The 24,639-nt window shown below is 41.2% G+C and overlaps 1 protein-coding gene across 4 annotated transcripts in view; it reads right to left on the bottom strand.

Annotated features, from left to right (window-relative positions):
- Window positions 1–24,639, bottom strand: part of LOC107200857 (sodium channel protein type 5 subunit alpha-like) — a 213,502-nt gene that overhangs the window by 42,469 nt on the left and 146,394 nt on the right. For 2 of the 4 annotated variants that reach the window (XM_033520158.1, XM_033520157.1), the window contains 2 exons: window positions 15,725–15,871; window positions 8,728–8,848 (listed from right to left, as the gene is read on the bottom strand). In XM_033520158.1, the coding sequence (XP_033376049.1) occupies window positions 8,728–8,848; window positions 15,725–15,871 (268 nt within the window). The remainder of the gene's footprint in view (window positions 1–8,727; window positions 8,849–15,724; window positions 15,872–24,639) is intronic. The other 2 variants (XM_033520151.1, XM_033520153.1) reach the window with 2 other exon arrangements.

Below are 24,639 nucleotides of genomic sequence, written 5' to 3'. Positions count from 1 at the left end.
GAGGAAGGTTATTTTCTTGCTAGTACAATACCACTGGAATTACTGATTAAAAGTGGCAATCTGATGAAAGAGAGATGATGAGAGGAGGTGCTACAGTGCAGATGGGGCCAATGTGCTGAAGAGACTCAGGCAGCAAAAGCAGGAGCCAATTTTGATCTCTTGGACTCTCATTAGCTTAAGTAAGGCATTAGAACAATCTTGGAATTATACTGAGGCAGTTAATTCCCCTTTGATGTCACAGAAATTTAGATATCTGCTCCATAGCAGGATCCCCAGTGATGCTTTGCAGCACTTTCTGACCTCAGTGACAAATAGTGTGTGATAGTTAAGTGCTGTGCTGGTAGTGGGGCCCACACAAGGATTTCTGATAGGCAAGACCATGGCCATTTTTAGTTTCCTTAGCAACACTCGTTTGTTATAGCAAAAAGATATTGTCATTGGTAACAGACAAATACATCTCTCCCACTTCAAATACACCATGTACATTGCCTTGTGCTGGGCAAGAACTTAAAATGGTGTGAGAGGACCCTGGGAGCCAGGAATTGTCCTGGCCAGTCAGTCTTACGTCAGATAATCTGACTCAAACGTCACATTTGTTGATGAGAATGACCCTCAGAAAGATTTTATTTTCAAAAAGCAAGCTTCTTACTCTATATTTATTCCATGTGTTGTATAGGAAGAGACTTAACTATCGGGTTTATCAGCCTCATCATGAGAAAAAAAGCCACAGGCCAAGTGTTTCTATAGCTGGAAGGCGGCCAAGGTCACCAACATGTCTTGAAACACACAGCCACTGCTCAAAAGTGAAAAAGGAGGGTGTCTCACCACGGTGATGCAATGCAATGTTTTTCAAGTAGAAATAGTATTTAGGTGAAGCAGCTTGGGGAGGAAAGAAGGCGAGTGCCAAGGTTACAGAGAGAGCAGATGCTGCTAAGTCAAGGTGGCATAACAGAGGCTCCTGAGCTGCCTGGGATGTGGAGGGAGATCAAGTGCAGCTCCTGGGATGCCGGGATTCCCAAGCAGCTGGAAGTGGGGATGTTCTGGCAGCAGGCTCTGCCAGGAGGAAGAGAGCTGCTAAGTCTGCTGTGATGCTCCTGGCATTTTCTGTGAGTTTTTATTATCCCAGATCCTTCCTATGAAGCAGCAGAACTGGAGGATTTATCACAGAGGAACTACTCCCAGAACTTTTCCCCCTTGCATTTCTCAGATTTTGGTTAGGTGTGGGCTCTTGGCTTAGCTAGGTTTTCGTGTGGGACTAAAAGGACAGTAAAAATTTATGTAAAGGTCATTGTAGCACATAACTACTTGTTCTCTAAATGTCTGCATCACACAGACCCACCACATCTCCCAGTTTACCACTGTATTCCAGAACTCAGAGAAATTCTGGGCTCAGTTGAATTGTTCAAACTTTTTTAGAAAGGCAGAATACTGGGAGAAGATGGAAATGTAAGAACCAGCTCTCTGTCTCTTTGTAGGTCAGGTACCACTTCAGCAAAGACGAGAATTATTCTTCTAAGCACTTCAATCCCAAACACTAAAGAATCAAGGCAAGCGATAAAAGGACATCATATTAGTCACTACTTTTTGCTAAAAGCAGTACAATGCTCACAGCTGGCAGTGCATGTGGGTTTGGGTGTATTTTAGGAAGTAGGTACACAGAACAGACTTCACAGAGCAGATTCTCTGTTGAGAGAGGCCCATCAGGAGAATCCCACCAGCACAACATGTCTGAGGGCACTATCAGCTGCATCTCTCAGTAGTGCTGCCAGAAAACTCTTGCACTACTTCTCACCCCACAGCCCACGTGGCCATCACCATCTTTCAGGTGTCTGGCTCACACTCTGTGCTTATAATTCAGGGAGGCTGCCCACCTCACTGTCACTCCAGCTTTGGATCAGGAAGATCAAAGATTTGGGCTGAAATCCCTCACTTATCAATGAATGGCTTAATGAGCAGGTTGTTCACTTTGTAAGTGTGCATTTTTTGTGTTAAGCAGAAGTCCCCCTTTGTAGTGGAAGTAGCCACTGCTTGCAGTAGAATTAACTGTCCTTGCATCTGTCTTCTTCCCAGAACCAATTTCAATTTGGAAAAAAACAGCTTTTTTTCTTACTTAAAACATTTATATAGAGCTTTTTGCTCTTTTCTCATAAGTTTCTACCTAGATTGTTACTTGTCTTTTTAGTCTCTTAGACGAATGCTTAGGCCCAGCCAGTAACAGGCATGACATACTCTGCTGTGCTCCAGAGTAAAAATGCTCTGTAAATACTGCTGGAAAAGGTTAGGATCTCCCAGGAAGTGGCTTTCCCCATTATAAGGTAATTGGATGAATCATTCCCTGGAGGAATGATTCCACTACACAGGGAGCCTCCATGACTACCTGAGCCCAGGCACAGCTAAAATTAGGGATCACCTTCATATTAGAAACTAATGAGCAGGGCACTGTGGGTTCCAAAGTCACTTCATTTGAGATGGGAAATACAACACGGTTAAACCAGGTTATTACTGATTCAGTTGGCTTCCATCTGATAATCTACAAGTACAGAGAGGTATTTTTAAAGATGGAAAGCCAGGTAGCACCACTATATATTTTTTTTTTTTTTCTTTTTTAATGCTCTTTGATTGCTTTCATGCAATTTCAATCTGAAAAAAAAGAGTCCTAGTTATTGACAGTAATACCTTGAAAAATCCAAAATAGCTTATCAGATGAGTCAGCCCAAAATCACAGTGCTATTAAATCCCATGCTTTTGATTGGGCCCAATTCAGAAATGTTTAGACCAGATTCTGCTACAATTGCTAATGTCAAGTAGTATTTCCGTGAATAATCATGCTGTCTGCAATTCAGATGAAATGCTGCTTTTAACTATTCACGAAGAGAAAAAGGAAAGAAGAAAAGAAAACTGACCCCAAACAGGTCTTTTAATGATTTAGTAGAAACCTGTTTCTATTTAAATTTTGTGATTTTCCTCCGTGACTGTTCTTTCATGCCTGTGCTTTTCTGGACTGGCTCTAATGCTGGTAGCCTACTGCTCTGGTCATCTTGACCTAAGCTTACATGTTGAGTTAGAAACTTCACTGAACTAAAGAGAAAAAGTTTACTTGACCTTGGTCTGTAGTGTAATGCTTTGTTGTTTTGGGTTTTTTTTCCCCCTCCATTTCTGTGAAATCAAAATAATTTTGATGAGTCTAAGGCATGGCCTGGAGAAGGTCTGAGCAATCCTAATGCCAGCTCTTTCCATAATAAGGCAGGTGGTCAGCAAAGCCCAGCTTTGGTGCATTTTATCCACACAAAGGAGATCATTCATTAACACCTTTTATCACTGCAAGTGTCAAGGCAGGAATAGAACCCCTGGCACTTCTTATGACAATTACTCATCTTGCCTGCTCTAACAGATTTGTGCTAGCCCACTGAAAGCAGAGCTGGGAGGGAATGGGTTGTGCAGAAGACTCTCACCACCTTGTGATTTTGCCAGGGCTTAGTTTTGTCTTTAATTCATGTTGGGCTGAATTGTTTTTGAGAACAAACTGACTCATTTCCACCATGGTCTTTTGATAGATTACTGCTCATCAGAACACAGAACAGTGGAAGAAGTCCCCCCAAAGGGCTGAATTATTTACTGGTAAATCTGTGAAGCTGTTCTGAGCTGCATCTGTGGTCAAGTTGTCCAAGAACAATGTCTGTTTTCAATTGACATTTGGACATTTCATACCATTTCTCATAAAACAGAGGCCTGTTTACCAAGAAACCTTTCCAAATGCATTAATACACCATCATATTATTTACTTTTTGGTTGTATTTAATAACAAGGAAAATAGTCCCTTCAGTCAGAGTGTCCTTATAGCACAGTCACAAACTGAAGATTAAAATATATCTCTTTTAAAAAAAGAGAAGGAATTTAATATAAAATGCATTCTGTGTAAATATTCCTTTTGTTCCATATTCACATTTTCTAGCCTGGTGTAGTCTAATCATGGAGTTCTTAGACCTGATTGCATTACCTTGGTGCATTGGTAAAAAAAAAAACCTCTTTGTAAATGTGGGAGTTATATTGCAAAACCTTCCTCCTCAATGCCTGACAGTGAAGCCTACTGATTTTAGACTTATGGGCAAAGAATTTACAAATCCACTGCTTGTTCACACCAATACATGTATTTAAATTTTCATAAAATTATTATTTTTTGCTTTGGATGTATTGGGCTGCTGGTTCTCTCAGTAAACCAGGAACACCAATTGATTCCTTCCATTCTGTTGTCCAGCACGTGTGGTACCTTATATTCAAACCACAGCAATTTTGTGAGTGCCTTTACACACGAGTTCTCAATTATTGGGACATTCATTTTTAGAACAAAACAGTATTTTTCTTAGCTTTGAATGCTGGTTCCAGCTTTGCTTGGTTTGACACAGAATATGGCTTCCTCAGCATGAACTCCAGCAGGCAGGCATTCATAACATGGGTTTTGTATATATATTTATGTATTTGCCAAGCTGGGTTTCTAATGACCAGTCTGGTGACCTGGGCATGCACAAATAAGAGAGCAAACCCAACTGAAACCCCTCTGAAAGACCCCAACTCTCTCCCCATGCTGGAGGGAACATGATCTCATCAGACTCTTCTTACTTAACCCTTTCCTCATCTTCTGGCCCTGCTACTAACTCAGGGGGATTGGAACTGCAATGACCTTTAAGGTCCCTTGCAGCCTGAACCATTCCATGATTCTGCAACTGCACATCTGGGTTTTGTAGTGTGAAAGAGATTTATGGTCCTGTCTCCAGCATTTGGGTACCTGAGACACATCAGGAGATCTGAGACTTAACTTGTGTGCTACGACTGGGGGCTGCCAAGAGGGCATCTGACAAAACCACAGCCAGGTGTTTTTACCCTTCCGAGTGCTTAACAAGGGTACATTTCTTGTTTATCTGCTGCTACTGTCCTCAAAACACATCATCTAGGAGGTCACAACAAAGGCACCTTGGAGCAAAGGCAGTGGGCAGCCTGGCCTACCATTGATGTCATCCATGCTTAGAGTGAGGGTGTGGATGAGTTTTAAATCTAGAACTCCTGTCCAACCTGTATTAATTTAATTCTCAATGAGTAACAGGGCTGCAAGAGTCTTATATGCCTCAGAACTGTGTACAACATAGTGAGTAACACGCCATTCCTGGTGGAGAAACACAGAGTATCTCAGGTATGACAGCCAGAGGGAAGAAATGCTTTAAAACTTGGGTTTGTTCTATGATTTTTTCCTAGGATGCCAATGAGCACATTTTGTTTGGCTTGGCTTAGTTTTCCTCAGCCTTTAAAAATAATCTAGTGGCAGTCAGTCCCTGTAACTCTGTTTAGATTTATCCTGTTTAATGGTCTATTTTTTCCTTCTCTTCCCTTTTTTGCTTCTAAACAGCCTCTATCCACAGTTGGGAAGGGCAGGACACAGATCCCACCACTAATCAGAGCAACTTCACTTGAGCAGGTGGCATTTTCCAATTACAATTTCCAAAACAAACGACGTTTGGGCGTTTTAGGAGCGATAATGTCTCCTACCACGGTCACATGGAAAGACGGTTCTGGGCGTCCTTGGTGTCACGCGTTGAGCAAGGTTGCTCATTCTCGCATGACCCTCTGGTGATATTCCCTCGAAACCTCTGCCAGCGGGATGTGTCCGGGGAATTACGCCTAAGGACTTGGTGGAATCTTTCTCCTATTAGGGTCAGGGAGAGAGGAGCTCACCGTGGCCCGAGGGCTCTCTTTGGATGACCTTCTGTGAGACACAGAAGATAATGTCCAAACAGGGAGTAAATTTTGCTGCAGAGAACACATACCAATGGAGGTAACAGGAGTGGAGTGTTGCAAGGCATCTGGAGGAAAAAGTACCCAAATAGCTGGCATTGGATTAATGCTCCTTTCCCATCAACTGGCAAACAGAAATGGTCTCTCCATTTCTATAGGGTTTTTCCCAGCAATACTTGCTAGCTGCCAGGTCTGTGACCCTACCTTGGCTTCACATGTCCTGACCCAAGAATGCTCCCTGTTGACCCTAATCAAAGCTATTTTGAGATGATAACACATTAACAAGGCTCCCCAAGAAAAACGACCTATGGCTTATCTGGGTCACCCAACTCCCGGAAAACTGTGACCTCAGCAAACTTTCAGCAACTATTTCAAGAACATGTATTATCTTTGTTGCCTTTGTTATCTGAAAAAAAAGGGGCCTGAATCTGGAACATATTTGTTCAGGACATAACCTATGTTAGATGTATTTAGAAATGTCATAGTTTGAATTTAGATAGCTGGTGAGCTAACATGGTAAGAAATTAACCCTTCCCCTCTTGCTCTTCTTTTTCACATTATTTCCTTCTTTCACCAATATTAACTTGCATACTCCCAATATACCAAATATTGTATCTCTTTATAAAGAGTCATAGAGGCAGCACTAGATAAACCTGCCCAGTGCATGCCCTTCAATATTTTCATTTTAGTACTTTAAAGCCTTGTCATCTCAGCTAATTAGACTGTTGTTTGTTGGCTTACTTCATTGGCTTACTATACTGAAGTGACAGCTGCATGAGGTTTAATTGCAATAGTAAGTTTGGGCAAAAATATTGGAAATATTTAATAGCAGTTGATTACAGGAAAACACTTTGTTTCCCTGCATAAATTAAAACTAATGTTAACGTTGCTGCTGTAAGAATCATTTGGACTTTCAGTTTATGGCAATTTGACTTGAAATTTTATGAGCGAATAATCACGTTGTGTTTGTGCATTTTTGCCAAATCCATGAGCAATGTGATCACATTTAGCTGAAACAGTAAGCTCTGAAAAATGTGCATGCATAATATGTGCTACACAGGAAAGCAGAGTAGATGTGTTGAGGAGGATGTCACCTGCACCTGCAGGTGTCCCTGGACACCATGCACTGGGCTGAGGGCTGGGAGCAGGCTCTCCTTCAATTCCAATTTAGAGCTCAAGGCTCAGCTGGCTACACCCTGAGAGAAGAGAAAAACACTTTGACTTGCACAGGCACTGGTGAGGAACTAGGAGAGGTTAGGAGTAAAAAAAAAAACGCAGTAACAGGGGTGTTCTGGAGGAAGGGCTCAGGAGCCAGAGCCTGGGTAGATGTAACCCAAGGCAAACTTGGGATTCAGCCCGCAGTGCCTTCGCTTCTTCATTGCTTTGCTGCCAGAATGATCAGCAGGCTTCAAAGCTGGTTAAATACTTCCAGTGATCCATCTAGAAGAGCCCTGCTTTCTAGCCTGCATCCCTCTGTCAGCACTGAGGAAGATCTGGCAAACTGGGTTGGTTCCATGGTGGTCCTGCACCGTGCAATTTCAGGCAGGTCTGGTTATTTTAAGACAGATCAAATTACAGCATGCTGCTGCTCTGGGAATGTGCTGTGTGATGTCTGCCTCATTCCTTTTAAAAACTGGGTGGTGGTCGTGGCCAACCACAGTTTCAGAATTTGTAAGCTGGCATCTGAACAGCACTGATCTCACAGCACCGACTTGTTTAAGCATCATAACACAGAGATTGCAAAACAGAGATTGCTGCTCACTAGCCCCATTAAGAAATATATTGTGAAAGAATGAAAACACCAGATCTAATTTTTAAATGTTATTGCATGGGTCTGAATAGTTACACCATGCTTTCTTCTATCAGCTGCATTAATTTTTGGCTACTGCTTTTAAGCAGAGCTGCCAAAAAAATGTTTAGATCCTAGGGACATTTGTAAGCCCTGCAGGGCTCCCTTACCTCATTCAATCATCTTTCTCACAGATATAGAGATGCACATTTTTGCTGACTTCAGGGGCATTCATATACCCAGCAAATCATCCCTGTCTGATCCCATCTGAGCTGCTCTGTTTTTGTTTATAATAATGCTTGAATTTTCAAGGGACTATTCTTACATTCAGCTAACCCTATTTTTCCCAACCCAGATTCAAAGGAAAACGAAGAATTTGACTGAGATAGTATTTGGAATAGAACTCACTCTGAAAAGAAATAACTTAGGATGTTATTTACTTTAGATATTTATTTTAACAGATCTTCTGATGTAGTTGGATTTTAAATCTGTGTTTTGGAGCAGGCTGATGTTAAAATATTAATAAAATGATGGTGAATTTCAGTATTAAAAGAGATATGTAAATGTGGTCTGTTGTTATCTAAGATAATTATGTTAAATTCCCTTTACATAGCACTTCTCTGACCAGATGAAAGTAACTGGATGTGCTAATCTTGACACCCTTTAAAATAAATGGAAGAGAGTCCCTGGGACACATGAAGCCTCCAGACAGATTCTATGAACTGCCTGGATACACTCAAGCAGCAGAAACATTCTGATCTGGTCAGTTCTTGACCAAATTTGATCATGCACAAATACTGGAAGGCAAAAATCTTCACTAGCCAAATGACAAAAATCAGCATTTAAAAAACAAAGTGAAAAACAAACAACTCTTTATGGCACAAATGATGATTTTAAAAGACTAAGACTTTAGAAGTTGCAGAGCATTTTAGAGCATGCTTTTAGCTTATCTCACCTTGGAAAGCCAAAGACTAATGAATTCAAGGGATTTTGATTGTGGGTTTGGAGCTTTACAGTGCCTAAGAAATGAAGTGCATCCAGTGAAATACTACTTCAAGCAACCAGAGCAACATGGTGAGAAGGTCGGGAGATGTTCAGTTAGAGAAAAGAAGGTTTCTTTCCTCATCATTGCAATGAAACATGCAGGCTCTTACCTTCGGGGAAGCAATCTTCAGGCTCCATCAGCTCCTCAGCAAACTCGGGGATCTGCTCCAGCAGTTCTGCAGGATTTGTCAAATCCACTGTGCTGCCTTCAGAAAGACTGATTTCATCAAGCTTGTTGTCAACAAGAGCAAAGGTGAGGAAAACAAATTGATCAGTAGCCCTGGCAGAAGTAGCTGAGTAATCTTTCCACTAACCAACAGCCCAGCTGAAGCCACCCCAACAGAGACATTGCCATGCACTTCCCATGGTGGCACTCCTTGGTGACAGCTCTCCTACCCTCAGACCAGGGGTTGACCCATCATCAACAACAACTTAACATATAGAACTTACTTTTTGAAACAAAAGAGAAGCAAACCACAGAAAGAGAGTGAACAGCCACCGGATATTAATCACAGAATCTTAGAATGATTTGGGTTGGGAGGGATCCTCAGGATCATCCAGTTCCAGCCCCCTGCCATGGGTAGGGACACCTTCCACTAGACCAGGTTGCTCTGGTTAATGGTGGGTGGAACCTTGGAATGATGGACTTCATCTGTTTGACATCCTGAAGACTCATACCTTTGGGTGGGGGCACCAGAAGTGGGACCCATCTCCTGAAACGCTGAGGGATGAATTGGATGACCTGCCTTAAGCTCCTGTCTTTTGGGCCTCCTTCCTGAGGTTCCTCACCCACAGCTGGTGGGTAAAATCTGCACCTGCTCAGTCAGGACCATGCTCTGCCCCTGCTGACAGCCTCTCCTCCAAGAGGAGCAGAAATCCCTGTTGCCAGTGTCCGGTCACAGGAAGCCGAAGTACAAATATGAGAGGGCTCCTCCTGTCTCCTCCCATGTCCCATTTGTTCTCACCACAGGACATGGCCCCTTGCCTTTCTGTCCCACCTTTCTGATCTCCAGGTGATGCAGGAGCAGGGACACGTGGCTTTTGGAAGTGTCCCAAGGGCTCTACCACTTGCTTGAAATATTTGACACCATCATCTTAGGTGCATTGTTTAAATTCAGTGTTTCTCAGATCCTCCTCTGCAAAATGGGGCAAGAATATTCCCACTCCCTGAAGTATTGGTTGTCTCATCTATTTAGAGCAGGAACTCTCAAGGAGATCTGGGTAAATAAAAAATTCTGGGGAATATACTATTTTCAAAATCTGTTTTGAAGGCTGAACTCATTAAATGACATATGATACATGATTCAGTAAGTCACCCAAATACGAAACAGAAATTTCATTTCAGGTTAAACTTTCCTTTAACGGAATCAAGACACTTTCTTTAGAAGAAAACAGGAAATATTTCCACACTATTTTATTTTGCTAGGTAAAATAATGGATTTATATTTGTATTAATCCAAATTTAAATTTTACTTGATTTGCTTGTAAATTTTACAAGTTAAGTAGCTTGGCCACTAAAGACTAAAGACCTGATATTTGTCCAGTCCTGCTCACAGTTTGTTTCTGGATGTATTAGAGCATTATCTGGTGTAAGTGAACAATACCAAAGCTGGTATTTTCCATGGGACAAGGCAATGACAAATAGCTCCAAGCAGGAGAAGTGTGTTATTTGTGAACTGGTTTACTCTGTTCTCTGAGTTCCCACTTAAAAGTTTTTGTGCTTTATCTTGCAATACTATTGCCATCATTTTTTTAAAAAAATGAGGGCAATAATACTTACCCATGCTTTTAAACAGCCTGTGAGATGGTTATATGAGAGATGGCACGTACAGATAAAGTATTATTTTCATAAGCATGATGGTGATGGAGTATGAGGCTAGGCACAGTTTTCTATATTTATTATTAATGTGAAAATGGGCCTTCTGTTTTCCAGCATACACAGCCAATGTAAAATTTATAGCTGAATTCAGAGAAATGCTGAACCTGGGGTAAAATGGGAAAGACTGAACATTCCAGCAGCGCTTGCAAGCGGGGGTGGAAGCTACTTGTTTGCAATTAGCTGCAGCATCCAGAAGGTCATAGTCTTGGCTAGGGTTTTTAATGCTCTACTCAAAAGATCTGCAGACAATTGAGAAGAGACCTTTTAAAAAGAGAGTCAGAACAGAAAGAACAGAACAGGTCCAAGATATGGATAAAGCTTCTGAAAACCCATATTCAGAATGCAGCTGTCATATAGAGCCCATTTCCTACAGACTCACAGCGGCGTATGACGGTGGAAAAAAATGTCATACCAAGTTTTAGCACAGTCAGAACTTTATGATACTGTTCATTAGGGAATGCATTTAGTCATTATGTGTTCTGTTATGAAGATGTCAAAACAGAATCACTGAAATAGTCCTAAATTATATGCAGCTGTAGTATGTAGAAAATAGGGGATCCAATGAGAAGAAAAGCTTTGTTGGGTACAATTTTTACCAATAGCCAGAAATCAAAGAAAACTGTGAGAACAATGTCAGCTCGATAACATTTTCAGCTAGAGAGCTGGATTTAGCAGAGACAGTTTAGGAAATTCACAGAACAAAATACAATGAAATTAACATAGACTATTTTGTTATTTCTCAGGAGGAGTTTCCAGGAAATATTAGAATCCATCAGTGTCAAAGGGAGGTGGGGAACATGCAAGGCAAAAAGACAGGGTTTCTTCTGAAAAGACTTCAAAGAAGAGATAATGAAGATGGATTCAGAAAACAGTAGATTAAAGTTTGAGAGTATGAACAGGGACTAGAAAAAAGAACTGGGCATATGAGAGAGAAGGAAAATACTAGGGATGGTTCTAGGAAGGAAACAAAGGTTACTCTTTGCCAGAAAGGTTAAAAGGATTAAGAAGGTTTTCATGAACTCAGGGAAGAGTGGGGACACAAGAGCAATTGATGAGGGAAATGTAGCTAATCAAAATTCAGTTGTCTAAGAAAATAAACACTTAAAATCATCCAACAAGGGGATCAATAACGAGATGGGGGAGAGCCTGTTAGAATTAATATAAATGTAAGTAGAGAAGTATCTAGAAAGCCTATATATACATATACAAACCAGCAGATCCAGGCAAGGCAGGCTGCAGAGCATAAAGAGATCCAATACACCCAGTTAACACATCATTAGCAATCAATAGTGAATGCTCATGGAAAACTGGAAACGGCCCAGGAGAGCAGCAATAAATAAACACAACACTGAGCTGAGAGAGGAGGAAAAGGGAATAATCATGGGAATCACAGATCACTAAACACTCACTGTAGCCTGTGATTAAAGTAAATTAAATAAAGACAGAGAGGAGAAAAGGAGAGTGCTTGCTCAGAGTGAAATGTCATAAAGGCAGTGAGGTGGTTCTCCTCACTAAGTGTGCTAAGAGAACTCTGCACAAACAGGGTGAAAAGAGGTCAAAAGAAGGCAAAAAGGACAAATAGAAAATCTTCTTATTTCTTGGAATAGGTTAGCGGAGGAAGTGTGCCAGGCAGAGGCAATGGGACCTCTCGGAGACCCCTTTGGAAGATCTTTCCCTGGTGCATAAATTCATGTTGCAGAAGGCAGTTTTTAAAGTGTTTGTTGGTGGAGTGACTGTTTTAAGTACTCGGACAGGGCTTCCATACCCACTGCTTGTGCCTGTAATAGCAGAAAATTGATCTGAAAGTGTTTTTCAAAAAGCCATTAGCTGTGAGATGCTGAAATCACATTGAAAGTTGATGTTTGCTCAAGGCTTAGCCCTCTTACCTCCCTTCTTCTCTGCCTCACCTCTGAAAATCAGAGCCTTAATCTATCAAATTGACATATGATATATAAACCTTAAGAAAACAGTTGGATGTCTGTTATAGAAAAGCCTACTTTTAAAATAAATTGTAATTGGCTCAGGTTCACCCATTGCTGTGCAGAGAAAAGCCATTCTAAGGACCCAAATATAGCACAAACTTTCTCTTCAGAGGAGGAAATCTGTGGGGATTAGGGTCAGCATTATCTTCACTAAAGATATAGAAGAGGTCCTGACCAATATAATCCTCATGTTAGCTGATAATATTAAATTGGAGAGAGTATTGAAATTGAGGAAGCAGAAGGGTAAAGAGAAGGGAAAATTTGAGAGAATATAGCAAAATGGGACATGATTTAAAAAAGTACAAATGGGTAAGTTACAGCAAAATTTCAATGGACATTTTGGAAACTTGGAGTAATATTAAAAAAAATTAAACGTGATTTTGCAGTGGGATATAATGATGTAGAAAACCATATAAAAGCATCATGTCTAGATAATGAGATATTATTTCTTCTTTTATGCTTCTGTAGGAATTGTATTTGGAATATTGTGCTTGCTTCTTGGCGAAAGAACTCCGAAAAGAAGCAGTTGAGGGAGTTGCAAAGAAAGAGGTAAAAAAAGTCAGATAAAGGGCACAGAGATATTAATTTGCAAGAAATAATTAAATGAAAGAACAATGGTGCATGACTTCAGGGGGTAAACCCCAGACAATAGGAAGCAAGCAACAGTCTATTAAAGTAAGTGATATAAATTCATACAAAGAGACTGATGGATAAAATTGGTAAAAGACAGTAATGGAATGGCCCTTTGAAGAGGAGAAAATGTGAAAAAAGGATGGTATTTAAGGAAATATACCCAGACATGAGATATTTCTTTTTAGCAAGTGAATTATTCCTTTTGGTAAATGAAGAAATCTAAATTGCCTGAACCATTTAAAGCCAGATTCCACAAAGTTGTACAAAATATTTTATGGGTCAGCATTTTGGCAGAGAAAGCAAGCAGTTTTTACTCTGAAGTCTTCCCCACCCGTGACACCAACGATTTTATTTCTATGGTGCCTTTCTGATGATTTATATAGAATGAATTTTTAATCACATAATGTAACCTCCACTGACACCAAGAGAGTTTTATTCGGAACACGTCCAGCGTTTCCTGTTACTGACAACCACTGAAAGCCCTGCCTCTTGGGCATACCAAATCTGTTATTCCCTTGCAGTTGTTGGCTTTATTTGGCCAGTTGCAACTTCTTGGGACATTCATCAGAAATATGACGAGCATGTCCTCGCGTGCCGGCACAAAGATTCCTTCTGCACAGGGGGACCGTGAGCGTGCAATGTCCACACGGGATCTGCCCTTCCAAAATAGCATCCTTCGGGCTTTGCTCTTTTGTGTTGGCATTCACAGCCTCGTGTGAACTTCCGTTTGATTTCAAGTCATCCCTGGATTATTGCCATGTCCCTCCACCTCTTTCTAAGCAGCTGCAAATAGAACCAATTATACTCAGCTATAGAGAGGTGGCATTTGTGTCTCAGGACCCTTTGAAAGTTGAGGGAGGAAATGGGGATTATTTCTTTATCACGATGTTGCTGAATATATCGAGGCTAGAATGTTCCTGACTTATCATGACATTTTGTTGTAGCACTAAAGAAGGACATAGTTTTCTGGCCTCCCTGTTAGGATCACAGGGTTCATTTGTCTTAAAAAGATATTTAAACGTGAAAGATACCTAATCCCCTGAAAGAAAAATGCCTGACATGGTCTTTTAATTCCTCCTAGTTATAATGTTTCTTTACATTGTTTGAAACTTTTGTGTTTATTTGCTAAGTATGTATATATATATATATATATATATATATATATTTATTTATTTATTTATTTATTTTTTTCCCTGAGACCAGGATATCAAATATTTGAGTCTCCTTCCTCTAAATTCAGGGTGTTTTCTTTCTGAAGATAAATATGCCAAGAAGTGCTCTGGCAAGGATTGCCCTTTAAAGAAATGCTTCGTGTTTGGAGGATTTCTGGTTCCTGTGAGTGGAATTTATCTTACCTAAGCGTGCAACCTAAGTGCTCCCTTTATAGTTAATGGAGAGAAATAGACACTTTTATGAGATCTGACCTAATGTAAATTCTGATTTCAGCTGGAAACACATTTACCTGCCTACATTGTCTATACAGAGGCCTCAGATGACAAGTTCAGATGCAGATTGTCTACATTTACTTCCGTAAATTCCACTCCCTATGACAGCATGAATCAGCAGGCTTGGAGAAGGGAAGCCCTGGCTGTTTCCTGGTGTCCTGTCAAGATTTCTCCATGGGATTGCTCCTGCTGGGCACAAACTTGCCAGCAGTTTTAGAGCAGAACTGGAAGGGGTGTGTTGTGTGTGAGTACTGCACCATCCTTTCCCTTTCATTAATTTTGCCCCATGCAACCATCCCTGGTTCCACTCTCAAGCAGCTGTGGAGTTCTCCCAACTCCCAGGACATCCCAAATCTCCATTTCCTGATTTCAAAGAGAGGAATCCATCCCTCTCTAATAATAAAGGCAATGTTATAGCAGTAAAATGTTAAATCTGAAGGGGAAGAGCCCCCAACAAGTCAGCAAGGAGGATACAGGCAATACAACAGCCTGCAGTCACTCAGTGTACAGTACAAACACATTATTTTTGATATTTATGTTTATAAGGACAATACAATCCCACAACTTGAAAAGAAATGTCAATGTATACACATCAAGAAACAATTAATGAGGTGCACTTTGGCCAAATCAACTGAATAATACCAAGGCTTGCTCTTTAGTTAGCACCTTCACGTCAGCTACTTAAATTGTCGCATCTTTCTTGGGCGTGTGTTAACAGGAAAAGAAATGTTAATCTGTGACAGAGAGCAGATGCCCTCCAGTGAACTCAACATTCAGGTCTGCCAAGTCAGCAGATGCCATTCCTAGAGCTGCTTTTCAGTGGGAAATCACACACATATTTTCTCCTAAAATGAGACAGTTACATTATTGATTATTTTGTGGAGTTTTTTTGTTGTTCGTTTGTTTGTTTGTTTTTCCCCAAAGCCTCTTACAATTCCATCTTAATTTATAATGCACGTTTTGTAAGCTTTCCAATTATTTTTATAACGACAAAATCCTCTCTCTTCTCTACTAAGACTGTAATACCTATTACACACTATTACTTTCCTACCCCTTGACAAACTTGTATTTTTACAAGCCATAAACCCCACATAAACCAGTGGCATGCACTATGGAGCTGGTGCAATGAATTTCATGCAGTATCAGGTAGGAAAGTTGTTTGTGTTACCTCTTTTTGCCCTACTGGAGGTGGTGGCTCAGCCTTCAACTGCTTATCCACGTGCAACTCACTTAACTCTTCATAAATCTCAGAGTTCTGACTCCGGACGCCTGGGCTTTGGCATCGCTGCCCCCTCAGCTGCAGCTGCTTTTCCTGCTGGAAATAATCCTAGATGGGTTTATTTTCTCTTTTTTTTTTTTTCCTTTGATATCATGTTTATTTCTTAAGGAGAACTCTCCAGCTAGAAGAGAAAACAGCCTGGGCTATTCTGGACATGTTAAAGAAAATGGCAAGAAATGAGATAACACATACTTATGTTGCAAATTTTGAACTTTAGTAACTTGGATATGCCAAGATAACTGGCTGTGGAAAATGGACATACAAATAGACCAACTTTTTTTCCTGAGCTGTTGCTGCTGAGGTGGGAGTGCCATCTCCATTTTGAGCCTGGTTTTGAGACACAAACTTCCTCCAATGACCTAGGGGCACAGAGAGAGGTGGCTGCCAAATAACCAAGGTGTGTACTCAGAAAATCCACCATCAGATGGTGGCAATGTGAAAGCTGGAGAAAGGCACGAGGGCAAAGCCCATTATTGTTCTATAAGTCTGCTTGAAAGTGTGAAAAATCCCCACACCCAGAGAAGGAAAGGTACTTTTTGAAGGAGAAAAAATGCAAAGTTCACTGGAAAAGATGAAAGATATCTGAAAATAGATATGGAAACAGTGCAGGTAAACATGCGAATGTATGAGGCTCCTATTCAGAAAAACACTTAAGGCTACTTTGCACCCACTGAAGCACACGGGGCTGAACCGCAGGCTGAAAGGAGAGCACACTCTGGAGCACTTCCCTGAAAGAGGATGGACTCTGGAAGCACGGCAATAATTTTTCCCCTCAGTAAACACATTTGACTAGACCTAGTGCTTGCTAGTATGCGTGGTGCCATTAAATCCAGCTGCTTCTTCCTGGGGTGGTGATTATTGCTGCTGAGCTCTCAAGAAGTTCTCCCAGCCTAATGGCAGAGGAAAGGATGTTTGCAGGGTTGGTCCCTCCCTCTGGAGGCCCAGGTTCTCTGTTTGTGTGGCTTTATTGATCCTCCTAAGGCGGGGACTTCACTGAAAACTCCACAGCTCATCACAGCACTACCACTGTTCTTGCCATTACAAACACAGCTACTAAAATATTAATAAAACTCCAACCGGATTCAAAAGGCTGTGCTGAATTGCTTACAGAGGGACTTCCATGCTGAGAAAAAAATTACAAGCACAACCGGTTTTCAATGGTAATTATTTAAACCTATTTATCTTTCACTTGTCCGGCCTTTTTTTTTTTTTCCTTTCCCTTGGCTTGACTGACATTCAGTGTTATTCAGGTATTAAGCAAATTTCCCTTCCCCAGGGAGCTCCAGATTACCTGCCTCAGTTTTAAAGCCACATCACCACAGGAAATCCCTCAAGAGATACCTGGAGCAGAAAAACATTTTCTCCCAAATATGAAGTTTCCTAGCTGAAGGAATGAATGACACAAAGGAAGCAGTTGGTTAAGCAAATTGCTCTCTGTATAAATACTCTTGGGCTGTCAGGTTTGTACCAGTCTTTTCAATGCTGTTGTGTGTTTCTGGGAAATTAATTTAAAATCAAATTACTTGTTTCCTGATTTGGAGGACATGTGGTCTGAAATATATTCTAACTTTAATAAATCAAGTTACGTGTGTCCAAACTCATACCCTCTGCATAGGAAGATACTACATACAATTTCTAGTCACACATTAGCACTGATCTTCATAGGTCAAAAACCACTGAGTTACAGGTATGTATCTGACAAAAAAAAAAGTATTTTTAAGGCTTTTCAGCAGTCTTTTTCTTCAGTAATAGAGAAATATTCAAGAAAGAAGCCAATGTTGAAGGCACAGTACACACAACTGAGGCACTCAGCCATAAAATGTCCTTTTTTTTTTAATGCAATGTGCATACAACTTGGTACCAAGTAATCTTAATGGCATGATATTGGTTATTGCACTGGAACAACAGAAACAATTGTTTCATGTTGAAAGTGCAGCACAATCGGAGGTGACGTCTCAAGTTCATTTATGCAGAAAGGTTGTGCACTCAGATTCATTAGAAACTGTGCACTGTAAGAGGACAGACCCTGTAACTCAGCTATCTGACAAATATTCTAATTGTTAGGAAAATTATTGCGTTAAGCCAGAGCCAAATGCCAAATTTACACCAATTCCCTACTTATTAATCCCTCTGTGTGGTACCAGGACTTAGCAACACTTTCCTAGAGACTAAACTCCAGGAAATGTGGAGCTGGCTTCTTCCCAGAAGTCACACTTGGTACAAGAATCCAATGAGTTAACATTAATTAAAACTGATGAAATATATCCTGGCAAAATAGTCAATGGAGGCATCATGCACATGTGCTCAGACAATGATTTGGTTCATCAATGTGTGTTTTCAGACTTGTCCTCTAAATTGATAAGCTGGGAGAAAATGAGAAAGAGAAATAGACTGTTCCAAAGAATCTGGTTGTGTAGACAGATCATAAAAAGAGTGTTAGAGAATCAAATGAGTTTTTGCAAGCAACCAATGACAGCCCTGGTGAACCATTCTCCTGAGATGTGACAGTCTCACTTCCAGCACACAGCACCTGAAAATCAGCAGAGACCTGTCAGGGGAAAGGTGCCTTTGGTTTATGCTGCTTAACTTTGGGCTGTTTGCTTTTGTCCTGATTCCAGATGATTTGTTCTTCTGGCAGCAACAGCAGCAGGTCTATCTCCTGTAAAGCTTCCCACTGTGGGTGGTTTACATAATTTATTTTTAATTTTTGTATCAAGTGCCACGTTGCCAAGGCAATACACATTATGTTAATATTTATCAATTCAGTTGCTTTCTTCGTTTGTAAAGTAAAAACATTGAATGGTACTAAAACTTTCTGCATGCAAAGGGAGGGTTGGGAGCTCAGGATTTACCTCAGCATAAACCAAAAGTTTGCTCACCTCTGCTCTGACATGGGCCCTAAAAAGAGGTGATCTGCCAACACCATCCCAGTGATTAACCCGTGGAGGAGGGGGGACAGTGCTGTCCCCTCTCACACTGCAGGTTGCAGCACCAGGAAAACAGCTACCAGACTGGAAACAGAGCATAATCTGGGTGACATCTCAAGAGTGTTGGTGCATGGACCCACATACTTGTTTGCTGACACAAATAAATGCAAAGGCTCCACACTGTGTTGTGTCTCTGAAAAGCACAGATTGGCTAATTGTTCCAGGCTCAAACAGGGATTAGGGCAAATGCCACTCCTCTGGAAAGAGGACTTGCTGCTGGCAAAACAAGGCAAATACCTGTCATCAGCATGGATTCACTTTATTCCTTCCCCATGGAAATATTTTTTCCATTCTGTGCAAACAAATTTAGAAAGAGGATCCCAGGACTTGACTTTTGGATGGTGGTCGGTTCAAATGGGTTCTCCTGATGCTTCCCTCACTCCCTAGATCATGACCCTAACTTGTGACATTTGTTCCCTGATTCCCTGGTCGTGGCTGTTGTGAGAAAGAAGATGTGCAAATCCTTTGACAGCAGGGAGCTTCCTGTCCCAAGCAGGTGGGGAGGAAAGAAATGGGAACTGGCTCTGGAGCCCTCCACCCGTGCCATTGTCACTGCAGAGCCAGCGAGCAAAAATGATGTGGATGGATGAAGTTAATCATTTTACCATTTTATGAGAAGGATAAGGGTTTTCCCTTTCTCTGGTCAGACAGTGCAAATGCAAACTGCCTTTTACCCAGTCACAATGCAATGGGAAGCTTTGATGCCATGTGTGTTCTCCACTCCCCACCATGCATGCATCCAGCTGCCTCTTTGAAGACCACTTCTGAGACATTAACAGGAAATCAGAGGTGTCTGGGGTCTGCAGTCACATTCCAGGAATGAGCTGGTCAGGACATTTCCAGGTACAGACCCAGGAGTGGAGGTTTGTCCTGGTCCCCCACACACATGCCTGCACACTGGGCCATGCCAATGGGATCCTCCTAAACCATGGGATGTTGCCCCTAAGAGCAGCAGCAGGATGCTGACAACAGAAGAATCTCTGCTTTAGCCACTCATTAATGAGTGATGCTATGACACTGAGTCTCCTCAAGAAATCCAGCTCCTTTAACAGATGACAGCATATTTTAACCTGCAAAGTTTCCTATGCCCAAATGTTGGATATCGTAAGGGGAGTCTGCAGAGCTTTCCAGGTATTGTAAACCCAGTTCAGCAGTGTGACAGGCATTGTTACAAGAGGGCTGCTTACTTTGTAAAGTGATTGTTGATGTTTGTGTTCCTCCTTGCAGACAACTATGGATTTCACAAAATTGCCGTGCCGGGTAGCAATTGGCATCCTTTCCCAGCAACAGTTTGCATCTAGTAACTGGCACCCTTCCTCTGCAAAGGAGCCAACAAGTAAATGATGGTGAAAACTGAGCTGTTTATATACTACCTCTACATAAGTGGAGAAGCAAGCAGATTGCAGAGCTGCTGAAACACGGTGAGCTTGCATTACTGCCTTGGTGGCACTTGTTTCATGTGTAAAGTAAACAGGAGACTGCAGTCTGCAGAGCTGTCAGGCTGACAACTCTCAGATATGCTGAGTTCAGTCTTTCTGAAAAGCCTTGAAAAATCTGAGCTGAAACGGGAGAGAAATAAATAACCACAAACCAGAGAAACAAATCTGGTTGGTTCTTATTACCAGAACAGATCATTTATGACCCTGGTTCTTCTCTTTCACAAATAAATGTAAATCCTTATAGCACCAACAAAATCAGTGGATTTATCTTTCTGCATGAAGAAAGATCACCGAATACATCAGGAAAATTCCCTTACCTCCTTAACATGAGAAGAGGAAGATTAGTATCACTTATTCTGCTAGGAATAAAAGAGGGCTGGAGTGCAGCTGTCAATTTTAAATGTGCACATTTAAGAATCTCTCTAACCTGCTTTGAAGAATTGCTTCTGTAATGCAGAGTTGCCACTACTCAGTTTAATGGCAAATCACTGGAAAACCTGGAGCAATACCACACCACAGCATTGGGATTATAGCTGAGCACACTCGTGCTACACCGTGTTCATTTACAAAAGCATTTTACTGGCAGACTAAACATTTACTGGTGTAAAGGATGTTAAGTCCTACCTTTAGGCTGACACACACATGTATCATTTAAGACCTGAAAATTCCTCATAGAGGGGACAAGGCCAGGAAAGTCTAAACCTGAGTATTTGAGACTGGTGATGCCCCCTTTCCATCCTATGCCACTTGATCCATCATTCCACTTCAGCAGGAACAGCCAGACATCACAGCTCAGTACACAGATTTTTGTTCCATTTTGCAACATTTATCCACCACTCCCTGTCATTTCTCTTGTCATTCATCTATGCAAGAGGCAGAAACAAAATGGTGCAGAGGGAGTAGTAAAACATCAGAATCAGAAGGTGTTGCTCACACTTGCTCTGTGAATCCATAAGCATTTTTTTCACTTTCTTGATGAACTCAGCCTTTATAGGAACCACATTTATAAAAATCCAGATCACTAACACATGCATAAGAGCCACATGGGCAAAACAGATTAAACACAATAGTCTCTTGAGTTCAGAAAGAGCAAAGTTTGTGGCCCAGACCTTGGGAAGATGATGCCCCCAACCTGGATGTCTGTAGGTGCCAGGTGATTTTCTGTGTGTGCTGTCACCTGTCAGCATAAAGGGTATGAAAGTCTGAAGTTACACCTGTGTAATTAAACACACATCTTGTCCTCCTGTTTGACATAAGAAACACATTTTTTCCCCCCAGAGTCACAGGGCATTTTTAAGAAAACTCCAGTCCCTGCTCTAGAAAAATAATACACCTGTGAGTACTAAGCTGGATAAAATTAACAGAATCTGACCATTATAATTCAGGATGTCCTAGGTTAGGTCTGGCCAGAAACCACAGCTGCTCAGCAGAGGATGTTAACAGCAAAAACTCCTCTGGAACCAGCTTAACCTGGTATTTTCTTCCATTTTGAATAAAGGTGAAGTAAAACTTTGCCAGACAAACCTCATCACAGCCACTAACTGCTGTTCTCTGCATGAGTGCTGGATGCTTTGCAAAACACCATCCCTCAGAAGCAGCAGTTCAGCAGTGTCCCTTCTTGGATTCATCCAGAATATTTTAAGGCTTTAAACACTGGCTGAAGAAGAGCAAGGCATGTTTTTTTTTAATGGCTTTTGCCTTTCTGACCACAGTTTTTACCACACTGAGCAACACATTGCCCATAAGAAAACAGAAATTCATTATTCCAAGGGTTGACTCTTAAAACTTGTCTGAGAGGGAGAACTTGGCAAAAAGATGGACTGCCAAAGTTAATTTATCCTGTTATCAATTCAATGGGCTTAAATAGGCAGTGAAAGCGTTTCATAAGTGTTCATTGTTCAGAGTTCAAGCTAATACCTTCTGCTAAATTGCATTTTGAAGTTTAATCACAATCTACTTTATGTTTCTTTTGGTAATTGGGATCTCTCCACAGTATAATATGAAAAACTCAAACTAATGGGTCTCTCTGATGGAAGTTTAAATTTTGGAAATTTGCCTTGGAGTGCAGTCAGTGCGAGTGCCTGAAATAATCCAGAACCTTTCACCCAATTAAGATGTTAATATTTTGATCATTAAGAAAGTTTCATATTATTACAGGCAAAGTAACAAAATAATAATTATTTGAAGTGTTATTTTGGAGTGTAATTAATGGGAGCAGTTTTACCCCTCCAACACACACACACTCACTGCCTCACGTGGCGCAGGAGCTGCTGGGGAACTGGCTGCTGCTCTTTTTGTCCAAAATGCTAAATGTCGGCATTTTCTTTACCAAAGGGAGAAACAGTGAGAAATGCTCATTTCTGATCAGCCTTTTGCTCCGGGGAGGGATATGGATACTGGGAAATGGCATCCAGCAAGCTGTGACTGACGGGCAGTCCAGGGTCCGGGCACTTGTCCAAACGCATGTTGTCAACTCTGCTCCGCCTGATATCAGCTCTTTCAATTCCAGCCTGGCTTCTTTCCCCCTCCTTTCTTTCTCTCCTCCATCAGCTCCCTGTGTTTCCTGCACCTTAAGCATTATGCTGTGGACAAATACATTTCCCTGCCACTGAGAACTGAATGAGCATCCCAAAACCTTTGTGGTGTGACTGCTCCAACCACGTCAGCAGGGATCTGACACGGGAGTTTCTGCCCCACTCCACTGCCACAAAATAAACACAAGCATCTTTCTAAGTGTAGAAGCCAAGATGAGGACACAGGTGCTTTAAATCTGCTGCTGGGATTTACAGTCCTGTTTCTTTTTTCTAATGCCCTTGCTGCTATTCTTCTGGAGACAATAAATCCGGAAATGTTCTCTTCTATTGCCAAAAATAATTAGCTAATAATTGAGTTCTACACAGTTTTCAAGAAGCACAAAGCAAAACATACGGCTTAAAAAGTGATAAATCCAGGCAAACTATGTACAGAATAACAATGAATCCCCCCTCTGCTATCTTACTTAATGATCAGAAAAATATTGGCCCAAATAAAGGTGACAAGAAGGATGCTGTAAGATTTATCGTGTGCAGCATGCACATGTGGGCTCACTCTCCTCCCAGTGAGAACTGGGGAGTCATCAACAGGATTCAATGGTATTTTATCCACTTACACTCAGAGAGAATGTGTCCCACAGACTGGAACTGCAAACAGACAGAATATAAATACTGTTTGAAAAGGGCATTAGGGTTCCTGACAGCAAAGTATATTTCCTGCAGTAAAAGGCTGAAATTAATGTACCCTGTCAAATAAACACATGGCTTCATGGTATCTCTGATTTATAGGTGTTAGAAGTATTAGGAGCATAAGATATTGCCACAAACAATTTTATAACAAAATCTTTGTGCACTGGCATTTTTATAGCAATTTTCAATAATTTCAGCTACGCTTACTTCAACCTGGAATAATTCCATTGACTTCTACAGAAGCCCTTCAGATTTAGAAGCAGGTTTGTAATGAACAGGAATTGTACAATAAAATTTCCACTGTATACAAAGGAAACAGATGTGAGTCCACATGCAGATGGTGAACTTTCTGTTACCTGAGAAATTTCTGTTTTTTTGTTTTTTGTTGGGTTTTTTTTCTATCTTAAAAATGTAATGTAGTGTATCATAGCTAAAATAAACTTACAGGTTGTCTGCAGAAATTAGCTGTAGTCCTTGACTCAGTGTTATGAGAAAGCAAAACCATCATGCTATGGTCCTCTCTGACCTCAAAATTATGAATCTCTTACTGGTAGAAACTGAGAAGAAAAGCCATAAGAAACAGTTTGACCTTGTCAAATGAAATGAGTTATTAATTCTGAAATATATAAGGGGAAAAGAGGATAAAAACTCGGGGTTTTGATCCAGTTCAGGGCAATATAGAGATTGCACCAATGGGATAGGGACTGAGGGGTAGCCAGCTCTATCTTTGATGTGTACAGAGGCAGTTACTCATCTACAGCTGGAAACCTGATTTCCCTGGGAAATGCATTTGCTGAAGTCCTCACAGGGGTGTACAAAGGGGGAGAACTGTCAATCGAGAAAAAAAGCATATGACTGAGAGAGCAAAGTGTGCTCTGAGAGAGCAAAGTGTGCTCTGCAGCAAAGAATGCCCATCCAGTGTGCAAAATCCAGGTAATGACCAGCCCTTGGGTCCTCTGTGCAGACCCAGATCCAAACACCCCGAAAATCACAGTGAGCTGCTGCTGTGCCTGGAGTTGTCTGGGAGAATCCCACTGAGAAGTGGAGCTGTGCAGGTGGGAACCTGTGAGAGCCTGAGAGGCAGTGGAAATCACAGTCCTGCAGGCAATATTCCCTGCCAGGTCAGGGAAAGGTGAGCCCCAGGACACACAGCAGCA

Source organism: Parus major, chromosome 2 (assembly GCF_001522545.3).
Source record: "Parus major isolate Abel chromosome 2, Parus_major1.1, whole genome shotgun sequence".
NCBI lineage: Eukaryota > Metazoa > Chordata > Aves > Passeriformes > Paridae > Parus > Parus major.
Note: the sequence above shows the minus strand (reverse complement) of the source record. Positions and strands in the feature narration are given on the sequence as shown.